This window comes from Myotis nattereri, assembly GCF_964212035.1.
Source record: "Myotis nattereri genome assembly, chromosome: 17".
Classification (NCBI taxonomy): Eukaryota; Metazoa; Chordata; class Mammalia; order Chiroptera; family Vespertilionidae; genus Myotis; species Myotis nattereri.
Genome location: NC_138092.1, coordinates 47,090,873 through 47,103,036, shown reverse-complemented (window position 1 = coordinate 47,103,036; position 12,164 = coordinate 47,090,873). Strand labels below are relative to the sequence as shown.

The 12,164-nt window shown below is 42.9% G+C and overlaps 1 protein-coding gene across 2 annotated transcripts in view; it reads right to left on the bottom strand.

Moving 5' to 3' along the window:
* The window catches only part of ZC2HC1A (zinc finger C2HC-type containing 1A), a 58,946-nt gene extending 54,309 nt beyond the window's left edge, over window positions 1-4,637 (bottom strand). For both annotated transcript variants that reach the window (XM_081111455.1, XM_081111456.1), the window contains exon 1: window positions 4,540-4,637. In XM_081111455.1, the coding sequence (XP_080967581.1) occupies window positions 4,540-4,555 (16 nt within the window). In that variant the 5' untranslated portion in view covers window positions 4,556-4,637. The remainder of the gene's footprint in view (window positions 1-4,539) is intronic.
* Between the last annotated feature and the right edge of the window lie 7,527 nt (window positions 4,638-12,164).

Genomic DNA, 12,164 nt, shown 5'->3' with positions numbered 1-12,164 from the left:
GACCAATGTCCAGAGTAGCACATTTCTGGAAACACATTTACTGACTAGTTCCTCCTTACTACCTCTCATTCACTCCCTACCTAAACTGCAGGCAAACTTTATTAGGTCTAATCACTGTATTAAAATGGATCCACTTGTTGATTCAACAAGGACATACTTATTGAGCATCTAGGAGGTGGGAACTGTTCTAGGTGGTAGGCAAACAGTGTTGGAAAAAAATAAAAAGACCCAGATTTCATGAAGCTTCTTCTCTCCTAATAGAAAAACATAAATCAAAACAATTAAATGTATGAAATGTCAGGTGGAGATAAGCGCGATGTAGAAAAATAGAGCAAAGGAAGGGGAGAGAGGACAGTCAGAATGCTATGTGTATGTGTGCTTGGGAAGAGGGTAGGATCAGGGAAAGCTGTTTTAATCAGAGACGTTAGAGGCCTTAAGAAACACCATTCATCTACTAATTGTCGGATTTAAAGGCCTCTTTTGAATCCTCATCCTACTAGATCTTTCTATAACACAGTGATGGCAAACCTATGACACGCGTGTCAGAGGTGACACGTGAACTCATTTTTTTTTGGTTGATTTTTCTTTGTTAAATGGCATTTAAATATATAAAATCAATATCAAAAATATAAGTATTTGTTTTACTATGGTTGCAAATATAAAAAAAATTTCTATATGTGACACAGCACCAGAGTTAAGTTAGGGTTTTTCAAAATGCTGACACGCCGAGCTCAAAAGGTTCGCCATCACTGCTATAACATCAGGCACTGCTGATCAACCCCTTCCACCTGGTCTTTAACGTCCTTTCTCTCTTGGCTTCAATGTATGTCTCTTCTAACCCATGTTTTTCCGATCTGAAGCTAAGCAGAGTTTGAGCTGGTCAGTACTTAGACCTCAAGGAGTATCAGGGGTCACAGGCTTTTTTCTGGCACATAATGAATATTAGTTTCTCCCCTACTGGCCTTTCTTGACAATGTATAAACCTCTCCATTTCCCTTCCTGCTCAAACCTATAGCATCTGTTCTGCCCAAGTTTCTTTCTTCATCTCATTAAATATAGCTTTCCCAGGTGAATGCATCCATTTGCTATCTTTGCTATGCTGATGACTACTAAACTAAAAACTCCAGAGAGATACTTCCAAATACCTATGAGACTTTTCCACCATATATCCCCAAAGTATTGCACAAATACATGTGGAAAGCCACAAACTCATTACCTCATCTTCCAAACTTGGCCTTCTTCTTGGTTAAAGACATTAATACTACTTCTCAGTCCAAGCTAGAAAGCTGCTTTTGCTTTGATTCCTGTTCCCTCTCACATCCAGCAGTCATCTCTCATCTTTCCAGCTCAGAAATGTCTTCCAATCTATCATTTTTAATTCCTGCTTTTTTCTTAGTTCAAATTCTCAACATATATGTATTTTCAGCCTCTCCCTTCTCCTACTATCCTCCTGCTATGGTTATCTAGTGGGATTGCCCCCAGTCACTCCCAAGCACCCTGTTACATCTATACTGAACTACTCTTAACACCTCCTATGGTTTTGTCCACCCAATAAACAAGTACTGAGGGGGCCTATGTAGTAGGCACTTCGCCAAATGCTTTATATATATCATGTCAGTTAATAATATACTTCAGGCAGATTGGCTTTTAATAACTCCATTTTTTATAGCTGAGGAAACTGAGGTTCAGGTACAAATCATAGAGCTGGAAAGAAACAAAGCTAGGATCCAAACACAGGCCTCTCCAAAGCATTGGTTATTAAAATACCTAGCATCCAACTGAGTACCAAAAAACAATGAATGCTAGATATGTTAATAAAGGTAAGAATAAGTCAGTAAACTAATATGTGTTTAGACTAGGGAGAAACAAAACAAAAAAGAACTCTGATGAGACAGGATGGCTGCAGATGAAAAGCTTATGAGAGATTGGAACTGTCCCGAGTCTAGAACTACCTCTATTGCCCTTAGATACACCTACTAAGTGACAAGATTTAGGTGAAGAGGAAGTAAAGGCTTTGCTCTAATTATCCACACAATGCAAAAGTGCTCAGATATAGTTTATAAAAAATCATGAGAAAGCATTGGTATTGAAATATATCGGTTTTGAAATACAGTGTTCATAATAGCTCATCTCTTGACACTCCCGGAAACATAAAGGTCCAGGAAAACAAAAAATAATATAAGTGATATAAGATGCACATGCAAAGAAAGTTACAAGAGTATGACAACGAAATTTTTCAGGGGTCCATATATTTTCTGGTTTTACCATCAAGATTAGCCTGGTAACTGATTTCAACTAGAAACACTGGTCTAATGCCAACAGTGCAATATTTGCTCAATTACTATGATATGTTAAGCAAACTCCTAAGATTTTCTACTGGAAACGGCAATATAATGCTTATTAGACAACTCCAAGATACTAGACATTAACTTCCAATAGAGCAAAAAAATTATCTGTCATTGTATCAATATTTATTAAATGAAGACACAGATGAAATTACTGAGTAATAACCTTAAGACTCAAAGTTTTGATCTTGGCAAAGTATGACTTAAAAGGGACTGATTTTTTTAAAAACAAGAAAAAAAAGGCACTGTCCTAACTTCAACAAGACTCTCAGCTTTTATTAGTTTAAACCATTTGAAATAATGAGTATTCAATTGTTTTGCCCTATGAAAAGAACAAAAACATCAAATGAAGAGTAAAGAGCAAATATTGTTTAATATGTTGCATTAAACCTGAGCCCATAACATACTATACATATTACATCAGAATTCACGTATTTCTCCACCCATGCGAGTATTATAATAGGTTTCATTATATTTTAAAAGCATTCTTAGTAAGATTTCAATAGTAATGTCTTGGCACTGCTAAAATATAAGGTTTGCCCAGCTGGTGTGCTCAGTGATTAAGCATCAACCTATGAACAAGGAGGTCATGGTTTGATTCCCAGTCAGGGCACATGCCTGGGTTTCAGCTCCATCACCAGTGGGAAGCATGCAGAAGGCAGCTGATTAATGATTCTCTCGCATCAAGGATGTTTCTCTCTTCCCTCTCCCTTCCCCTCTGAAATCAATAAAAACATATCTTTTAAAAATGAATATATATATATTCACTAAAATGCAGGCTCAATGAGAGCAGGGTTTTGACTTTTCTTTTATTTATTTATTTTTTTTTTTTTTTGGCTGCACCTCAGGGTCTAAAATAGTGCCTATCATAGACAGTCACTTATCTAACAAGTATTTATTGACTCTGTCTTAGGTGCTTAGCACAAATAAGTGAAAAATGAAATGAAGATCTTTGCCTGTATTACAAATGTTATTCAACATAAATGTTATTCAAAATAAAAATCTGCAGAGAAACTGTTCTAGGCACTTTTATGTGTATTATGATAACCTTGTGAGAATTCCAGAACCCAAGATCCTACTGTGCTATAATATTACCTACCACCTTTTAAAGTTCATTAAAAAAAAAAAAAATCTGCCTCCAGGAGTCCTCTAAACAAAAGTATCTTGAAAGTAAGTATTGTCACTATAATTTTTATTTCATAGAAACTTGAATGATCTGCCCAAAATGACTTAAATAAGCAAAGAACAAGACCTTCATTTGTTATATACTGCAACTGCCCACAAATAGACATTTATCAGAATTCTTGATTCTCATCCTTCAGGTGTTTCCTATGCATCTTCCAATTCCCAGGCTATCCTTCATCAGAAGGATTAACCACAATTTGAAAAAGAATCTTGAAACTGTTGCTGCCAATGCTAGTTGGGTGTTTTCCTCCTTTGTTGTTTTTAGGCAAATGCTATATTACAGAAGATAAAATGGGTAAAAAGAATAGAGAGAAAAAAAGGGGGGGAAAGAAGTGGAAACAAAGGACAATCCGGAATCATGGTTACAGCACGAGGATAAACCCAAGATAAGGCATCAGTGTGGGCTCTTCTGCACGAGTGGAGTCGTCGCAAATAAGCCCCGGACGCGTCCTGGTCATCCATTGTCCCGGCTCTCAAGCTGGCCGGGGCCACTTCCTTGGGAGATGCTCTTGGCATCCTTCCCTGGAGATGCTGTGGAGACGGACAAGCGGCCACCTAGGACCACTGGCCCAGGCAAGTGTCAGCAGCCCGCGGAGGGAGACACACCCAGGGCCCCGGCCAACGCCGGCGGTGGGGAGGCTGCGGACACTCGCGGAGGGTCCACTTTGCAAGGAAAATGAAATCGGGCCGGAGGCTGTGATCACCAGCAGGGCAGCAGGAGTCCGGCAAGCCCAGAAAATGGTCGCAAGGGACTCGCAGGCGTGCGCCAGCGGCGAATCAGGCTCCGGGTGGAAACCTCGGCTGAAGACCACACCAGGGGGAGCCTGAAGGTCATCAGCCGCACAGCGTCGGGGGCTGTCGGCTCCCGCCCGCCCGCCCGCCCAGGCCTGCGGAGGCACCGCGGGGTCCGCTCCAGACCTGACCTCGCCTGGTCAGTACCAGCGTCCAGGACCCCGCAACTGTCCCGGACCCGCTCCAGCCGCCCGGCCAGCACCCCCTCCCCCCTCACCTTCCAGTCCCTCCATCGCGCCGCCGCCTCGGGCTCCGGGACACTCCTCGGGCAGCGCCCGCCGCCGCCCAGCTCCCCAGCTCTCGCTGTAGCAACGCGGCCGCGCCTCCCACCCGCTAACATCCCGGGCTCCCATTGGCTGACGCTGGGGGCGGGGCTTCACGGGGGCGGGGCTTGGGGCGCACCTCCTGCTGCCGCCGCCGCCGCCGCCGCGCTGCTTCCCGCCGGCTGGCGCCCTGGCGATCGGGCCGTAAACCTAACCCCGTGGAGGGCCTTCGCCGCCCAGCTCTGCCTTTGTTCCTCTCCAGCCTCGTTGCCCGCACAACTTGTCCTCCTGTTCACACGATCTCGGCACCGCATGGGCTCCGCGTCGCCCGCGCCTCGAGCAGTCGGTGCAGTTCTGTGTTCCCGCCGCCCCCCTGAGGTCTGTTTCAGCCCACAAGCGAACCGGGCGCACGTCCTGCGCGCGGCTCACTCTCCATTTTCCGCCTTGTGGGCGCAGGGTTTGCCTGGAGAGCATTCTCTAGTCGCCATCGCACAGCGTTCTGAACTGAGCCACCTCTTCCTCAGGTACCCACTTCTGTCCGGCGCGCAGAACTGAGATTTAGGGAGCACTTGAAAGCAGCTCCCTCACCTGCACCTCCTCTCGGCCACCAGGCCCTCCCCTTGATCACCCTTGAGCTCAGGAAGCCTGCTGGCTGCACCACGAATGGGGCAGCACGCACATTAAGTTAAAAGGGCCACTGATCTGCACCTGACGAATGAGGCCTGCGGCTGTCGGTCATAACCAACTGGGAATGAAGGTGTCGATCCCCTAGAAGGGCTGTACCGGCCAAAATGGACTCCTTGTGGTTCACTGGCCCAATCACAATAATCAGACCTAGCCGGCATAGTTTGCAGAGAGCTCTCCTAAGGTGCATCTTCAACCCTAGCTGCACAGCAGTGTCCTCATATTTGCATCTTCACTGGCCACACAGAGTGGCTTCGGAAAGACCAATCTGATGTGCAGTTCTGACCAATCAGGACAGTGCTCCCTGGACCAATCAAGCTGCAAATATAGACTCTCATTTGCATAAAAGTGGACCAATTAGGGACCAGGGCGCGGAGCCCACTTTCCGGGGTTTCCACCTGAAGCTGGGATTCCCCGGGAAAGCCGCAGATCTGCGTTTCCCCCTGTGGAGGCTGTGTTTCCCTAGTTTGCACACTGCGCGTGCCAGACTGGGGGCACCTGTTGGCACTGGGTTGGTGCAGCTAACTTGTTGACAAAGAGAACTTCAAATCTAGCTAAGACCTTTGCTTAACAGTTTAACACATATCACCAGAACTACATTTCTGAGAAAATTTGATGTGGCAGAGATAAATCATATTGCTTGTTAACTTTAGTATATCTGCTGTGAAGTTATGTTTTAATATTATTTTCACAACAAATCTTACATTGATTTTTTTCTCATTCATCTATTCCATTGGAAAGTTTTGACATTACATCTAGCTTTGTTTACTTGTGAAAAGTATGTAACTTACAAATAGTATGGATCTTAAGTAGCCTTTAGGAAGCAAAAGTCCTATTGTAGTTGTACATTCAAATGAAAGTATTATAAACACACACCTGAGGGGGACATCAGCTCTTACTGGGAAGGTGCTCTAAGTGTATTTGAATGTGGTCTGGTCCATCTCTTACCTGCAGTCACATAAGGGAAACTTCAACCACGCCTGTCGAGACTGCTGCTCTTCCCCAGGCCCTGCTCCCATTCTCCTGCTCCTCCGAAATCTGAGATCCTGGCCTTGGTTGGCCAAACCGCAATCATGCTCGCCACTTAACACCCCTCCCTCTCCGTACCCCCATCCTTGACTTGGTGTGGAAAGGCCCTTTTCTCAGTGCTGCTAAGACAGAGTTAGAATTGGGGGAGCGGCAACTTTAAAATGAGCACTAACGAAGAAAAAAAGCACACAGAGAAGAAAAGCCAAAGATAAAGAGGCAGTTTACAAATTACAAGTTCTTGGACTGACATCAAGACAGAGTTTGAATTAGTTGACTTACACCTTATTGGGCATAAAAGGTATAGTAACAACAAAACAATAATAATGATAACAATTTTAAAAACCACATTAGGCATGTTTTACGTCTTTTTCGTGTATTTACTTATTTCATCTTAAAAACAGTTCTACAAATAGGGACAGTAAACCCTTGATTTAGCGAACCTCGATTTCACAGACTTTGGATTTAATGGACAAAACTTCTGGCCCATATTTCATATGTGAAAATTAAGACCCTGTTAATTTTAAAATGCTTTTAACCAAGATTTGCTTATAATTAAATTAACAGGTCGTTTTTGTTATTATTTTGTTATAAATGAACTGTTACTTTGAACAACCTTTAGAAAATATTGCTCATCTACAACCATAGTCTACATATTTAAATCCAAGTGTCACTGCTTGTAAACAATGTCCTGGGAATGATTAGCACCTGATCACACTGCACCTGGAGTGGTCATTGGTTCTGCTGTCCCATGGGCTGGCTTTCTGCAGCAGCATGTTCCCACACCTGCTAAGCCACACACCACTCTGTGCATTTGTTTACTCCCAGGGACTGGTGAATGCACGCATTTACTAGACTTATTCACTGTAAATTTAAAATTACTGCAATACATCTAGAAAACTTTGTGAAATTAATCTTTTCATACATACTTAATTTAATTACACAAACGTGTGCATAAGTGAAAACAGGTAAACTAATTTGTCAAATTTTTAACATATGCATTTGGAAAACCTACTTTATTATATAATGGTCTTTAGGCTTTAATGGACACCCCCTACCTGAATTAGTCTGTTATATCAAGGTTTTACTGTAATTTTCATTTTTTTAGAATGAAAGTCTTCATTTCTTAGATATCTCGGAGAGATTACATTTTTTTTCGCCGCTGTTTATACTACTGAATGGTAGCTTGGATTTAAACTCTGGTCTGGCTGATTCTACCTTATGACAATTTCATGGGATTCCTCACCTCCTTCCTAATCTTGCATTCTAGCTGCCTTGAATGTAAAGCCAAATGTTCAGAAATGCTACTTAAGTACTATTAGGGTAGTCATTACTCCTGTGAATCTTAATTCTCTAAACCATGCCTGCCAATTTCCTCTGCAGGACTGGGCTCCCAGCACTTCGATGCTACAACTACCCTGGCTGCTGCCCCTTTTCTCTGGCCTGGCCCCTGGGTGCAGAGGACAATATCCTATCTGCTGTCCTGAGGTCCTTCCTCCGCCTCCTACAGGCGTGGTCTGAGAGTCTTTCTGGTCTTAGTGTTTTCTTCTGAGTTTACATCTCCTCTGGTTCATTCCATTTTTCTGATGTATTCATTCAACAAATATTTGTTGAGTACCAATAATGTTTTAGGCCCTTTCGTTACTAGCCAGTTACAAAAATGAATGAAGCTCAGTTTCTTCTCTTATGTTCCTAAGTTCTTTCCTGTTCATATTTTTAGCTGACAAGTTATCTTTGTAACTGATGATAACTTTCCTAGATGAATATGTATTAGAGATCTTCCCACCTCCTTCTACAAAAAAAGGAAGCAAAGGTTCAGAGATAGTTACTGACTCAGCCCAGATCCCAAGACTAGCAAGTAGCTGAAATAGATATTGTAACCTTTTCTTATTATACTAGAGGCCCAATGCACAAAATTCATGCAAGGGGTTTGGCCCCCACTGCCACCATGGCAGCCTCTACCTCTACCCCCGCCTGCTGCAACTTTGGTCCGGAAGGATGTCCGGAAGGAGGTCCAGGCTAGTTAGCGTATTACGCTTTTATTATTATAGATCATTCTTTCCACTTTGCCTTCTTTTCCATTCAATCACCATTCCCTGGAGCCAGTCCACATCTTTAGTGCACCTTCCAAAGGGCCAAGCACGCTACATATATCTTCTGTTTCAAAGCTCCAGCCTCCTGTTGTTCTTACACACAGATCAATTTCCCTTTCAGAGACAACCTTTGGCTCTCATTCAAATTGCGAAACACAAGCTAAGTGAGTTTTTCAATCTCAGTGAGAATCTTACGGAAGTTTATCAACTCTGCTACGTGCTGTGTCTCTTCCTTCCACAGCCTATAGAGGAATAACCCATCACAATTTAGTATGTAAAAATGAGTTCATACATTTAATAATCGTAACAAGATGATAACTTTTATCAAAAATAAAAGAAACACATTTCCCTTAAATGTGGGGAGCTGTTTAATAGTGATTGAGGAAGCACATTGAGTTGTCTCTTAGCTTTATTTTGTAAATTGAAGTAAAAACAACATTCTTTGAGTGTTCAGGGAAATTTTAGTGATAATCCTGAAGAAGAAAACAGCAAGAGAAGAAAAAATAGAGGAACCTAAAGCAAAGTTCATCTCCTTCATTGATTGGAGGGCTACTCTACTGACAGTGTGATAACGATGATCCTGTCTTTCTCCAGAAGGAACCCTCCTCCTCCTCAAAACTAATCTCCAGCTGCAAAAGGAGACATTTTATCAGCCTTCAGGTATGATCCCATCCCCCATACCTTGCCACCACAATTCCAAATCTCAACTGAAAATCTATGAATCCAAATACTTACTGAGATACTCCTATGTACACAACAATGTTCCTTCCCCACAGGAAGCTCCAAATACGTTTCTCTGGTCCCTAGGAAGTTAACAACTAGTAGTGAAACCCCGGGGAGAAGATATAATAAGGAGCAATAGGGAACAATGTATTTGATATATTATTAAGACTTAGGGTAATTGGTTCCAGAAAGACATTTACATCAGTGGAACAATTTAAAAGGTTTTATAGATATGTGAGGAAACCAAGATGGCAGCATAGGTAAACACCTGAAATTGCTGCCTCGCACAACCACTTCAAAAATACAACTAAAAGACAAAACAGACATCATCCAGAACCACAGGAAGGCTGGCTGAGTGGAAATTCTACAAGTAGAAGGAAAGAAAAAAAGCACACTGAGACTGAGGAGGTGCGGAAGTAAAGTGCAGAGGTACGGAGGCGCACGCAGAGAGGGCTGGCAAAGGAGGACGCTGGCAACGGAGGACGCTGATGTCTTTTTCAATCGGGAGTGAGTCTCAAGCTCCCAATGGCTCTGAACTCCAGTGCCGGGTGAGTCTCTGGGGACCCAGATTCATAGGGGGAGAAACTGGACTGCCTGGCAGCGGGCAGAACTCGAGGGCAGCTTTCTCTCAGAGGTGCTTGCAGTGATTACCGGGACACTGAGACGCGGGGCCTCTTAGGGTAGGACTGAGACTCAGCCTTAGCTGTTTGCTCTGCTCTGTTGATTCCCTGAGACCCTGCCCCACACAAGCTGTGAGCAGAGCCTTTTGCATATGAATGGGCTGGCCCTTTGAGCTCTAAAATTACCTAACAAGCTGCAGCTGAGTCAGAGAGACCCAGAACATCCAAAAGAAGGCTCAAGGCCCCACAGCAGCTTGCATTGCTTCACAGCTGGGCCTCATCTGGGCACCTCCAAACCCCAAACAAGGAAGAGGAATCTGCAGATCTCTCCGTATCTCCTGCTGGGTAGCCTCTGGCAGAGGCTACATTAGCCCCTCCTTAGAGATCCAAGAGCCAATGTACCCAGTGGTCAGATTGGGACGATCCAGATTACAACTCCTCAGATCCATAAGAGACACACTCAGAGGGCAGACTCAGTGAGCATCAAAGCACCACTGAAGCAAATCTTGCCCCATAAGGGTGTCTTCAGCACAGAAGTTCTCCCACCATAGACACAGCTGATTCTCACAGACAATTGGCCTGAAGGTCAATTCCTCCCAATGATACCAACAACAATCAAGGCTTAACTACAATAAGACTGTGCACACAGCCCACAAAGGGGTGCACCAAGAGTGTGCACCTCAGGTAATTGTGGAGGCTGAGCCACAGGGCCTTTTAGACACCTAGCACAGAAAGGCACTCTATCAACACAGGGAAGCAGCCAAAATGCAGATACAAAGAAACAGGTCACAAATGACAGAAATGGAGGAAAGCAAACTACAGGATATAGAGTTCAAAACCACACTTATAAGGTTTTTCAAGAATTTTCTAGAAACCGCCTATAAATTTAGTGAGACCCTCGAGGATATGAAAAAGGACTAACTAGAAATTAAGCATACATTGGCTAAAATAAAGAATAATATACAGAGATACAACAGCAGACAAGAGGATCCCAAGAATCAAGTCAAAGATTTTTTTTTTAATATATTTTATTGATATTTTACAGAGAGGAAGGGAGAGAGATAGAGAGTTAGAAACATCGATGAGAGAGAAACATCGATCAGCTGCCTCCTGCACATCTCCCACTGGGGATATGCCCGCAACCCAGGTACATGCCCCTGACCGGAATCGAACCTGGGACCTTTCAGTCCACAGGCTGACGCTCTATCCACTGAGCCAAACCGGTTTCGGCCAAGTCAAAGATTTGAAATACAAAGAATCAAAAAATACCCAACTGGAAAAGCAAAAAGAAAAGAGAATCCAAAAATATGAAGATAGGGTAAGGAGCCTCTGGGACAACTTCAAGCGTACCAACATCCGAATTATGGGGGTGCCAGAAGAAGACAGAGAGCAAGATATTGAAAACCTATTTGAAGAAATAATGACAGAAAACTTCCCCTACCTGGTAAAAGAAATAGACTTACAAGTCCAGGAAGTGCAGAGAACCCCAAACAAAAGGAATCCAAAGAGGACCACACCAAGACACATCATAATTAAAATGCCAAGAGCAAAAGACAAAGAGAGAATCTTAAAAGCAGCAAGAGAAAAACAGTTACCTACATGGGAGTACCCATACGACTGTCAGCTGATTTCTCAACAGAAACTTTGCAGGCCAGAAGGGAGTGGCAAGAAATATTCAAAATGATGACTGCCAAGAACCTACAACCAAGATTACTTTATCCAGCAAAGCTATCATTCAGAATGTAAGGTCAGATAAAGAGCTTCACAGATAAGAAAAAGCTAAAGGAGTTCATCACCACCAAACCAGTATTATATGAAATGCTGAAAGGTATTCTTTAAGAAGAGGAGGAAGAAGAAGAAAAAGGTAAAGATAAAAATTATGAACAACAATTACATATCTATCAACAAGTGAATCTAAAAATCAAGTGAATAAAAAATCTGATGAACAGAGTAAACTGGTGAATATAATAGAATCAGGGGCATAGAAAGGGAGTGGACTGACAATTCTTGGGAGGGAAAGGGGTGTGGGGGGTGTGGGAAGAGACTGGACAAAAATTGTACACCTATGGATGAGAACAGTGGGGGGGGGCGCGTTTAGAGCAGAGGGTGGGGTGGGAACTGGGTGGAGGGGAGTTATGGGGGGGAAAAATAGGAACAACTGTAATAATCTGAACAATAAAGATTTATTTTAAAAAAAGGTTTTATAGATATGTAGAACCTAAACTGTGTCTTGAAGGGTGTCATTGGATAGGTATAGATCCCTGAGGATGATGGAGTGATAGCCTAAGTCTCCTTAAAAAAATAATAAGCTTGGCAAGTTCTGGGACAGTCAGTAAATAAGGAGATTATTAATATATTTTTTTGTTTATATTTTTTCCTGGTTTAAATTACATTTTTCCTGGTTTAAATTACATTTTTCCTGGTTTAAATTAC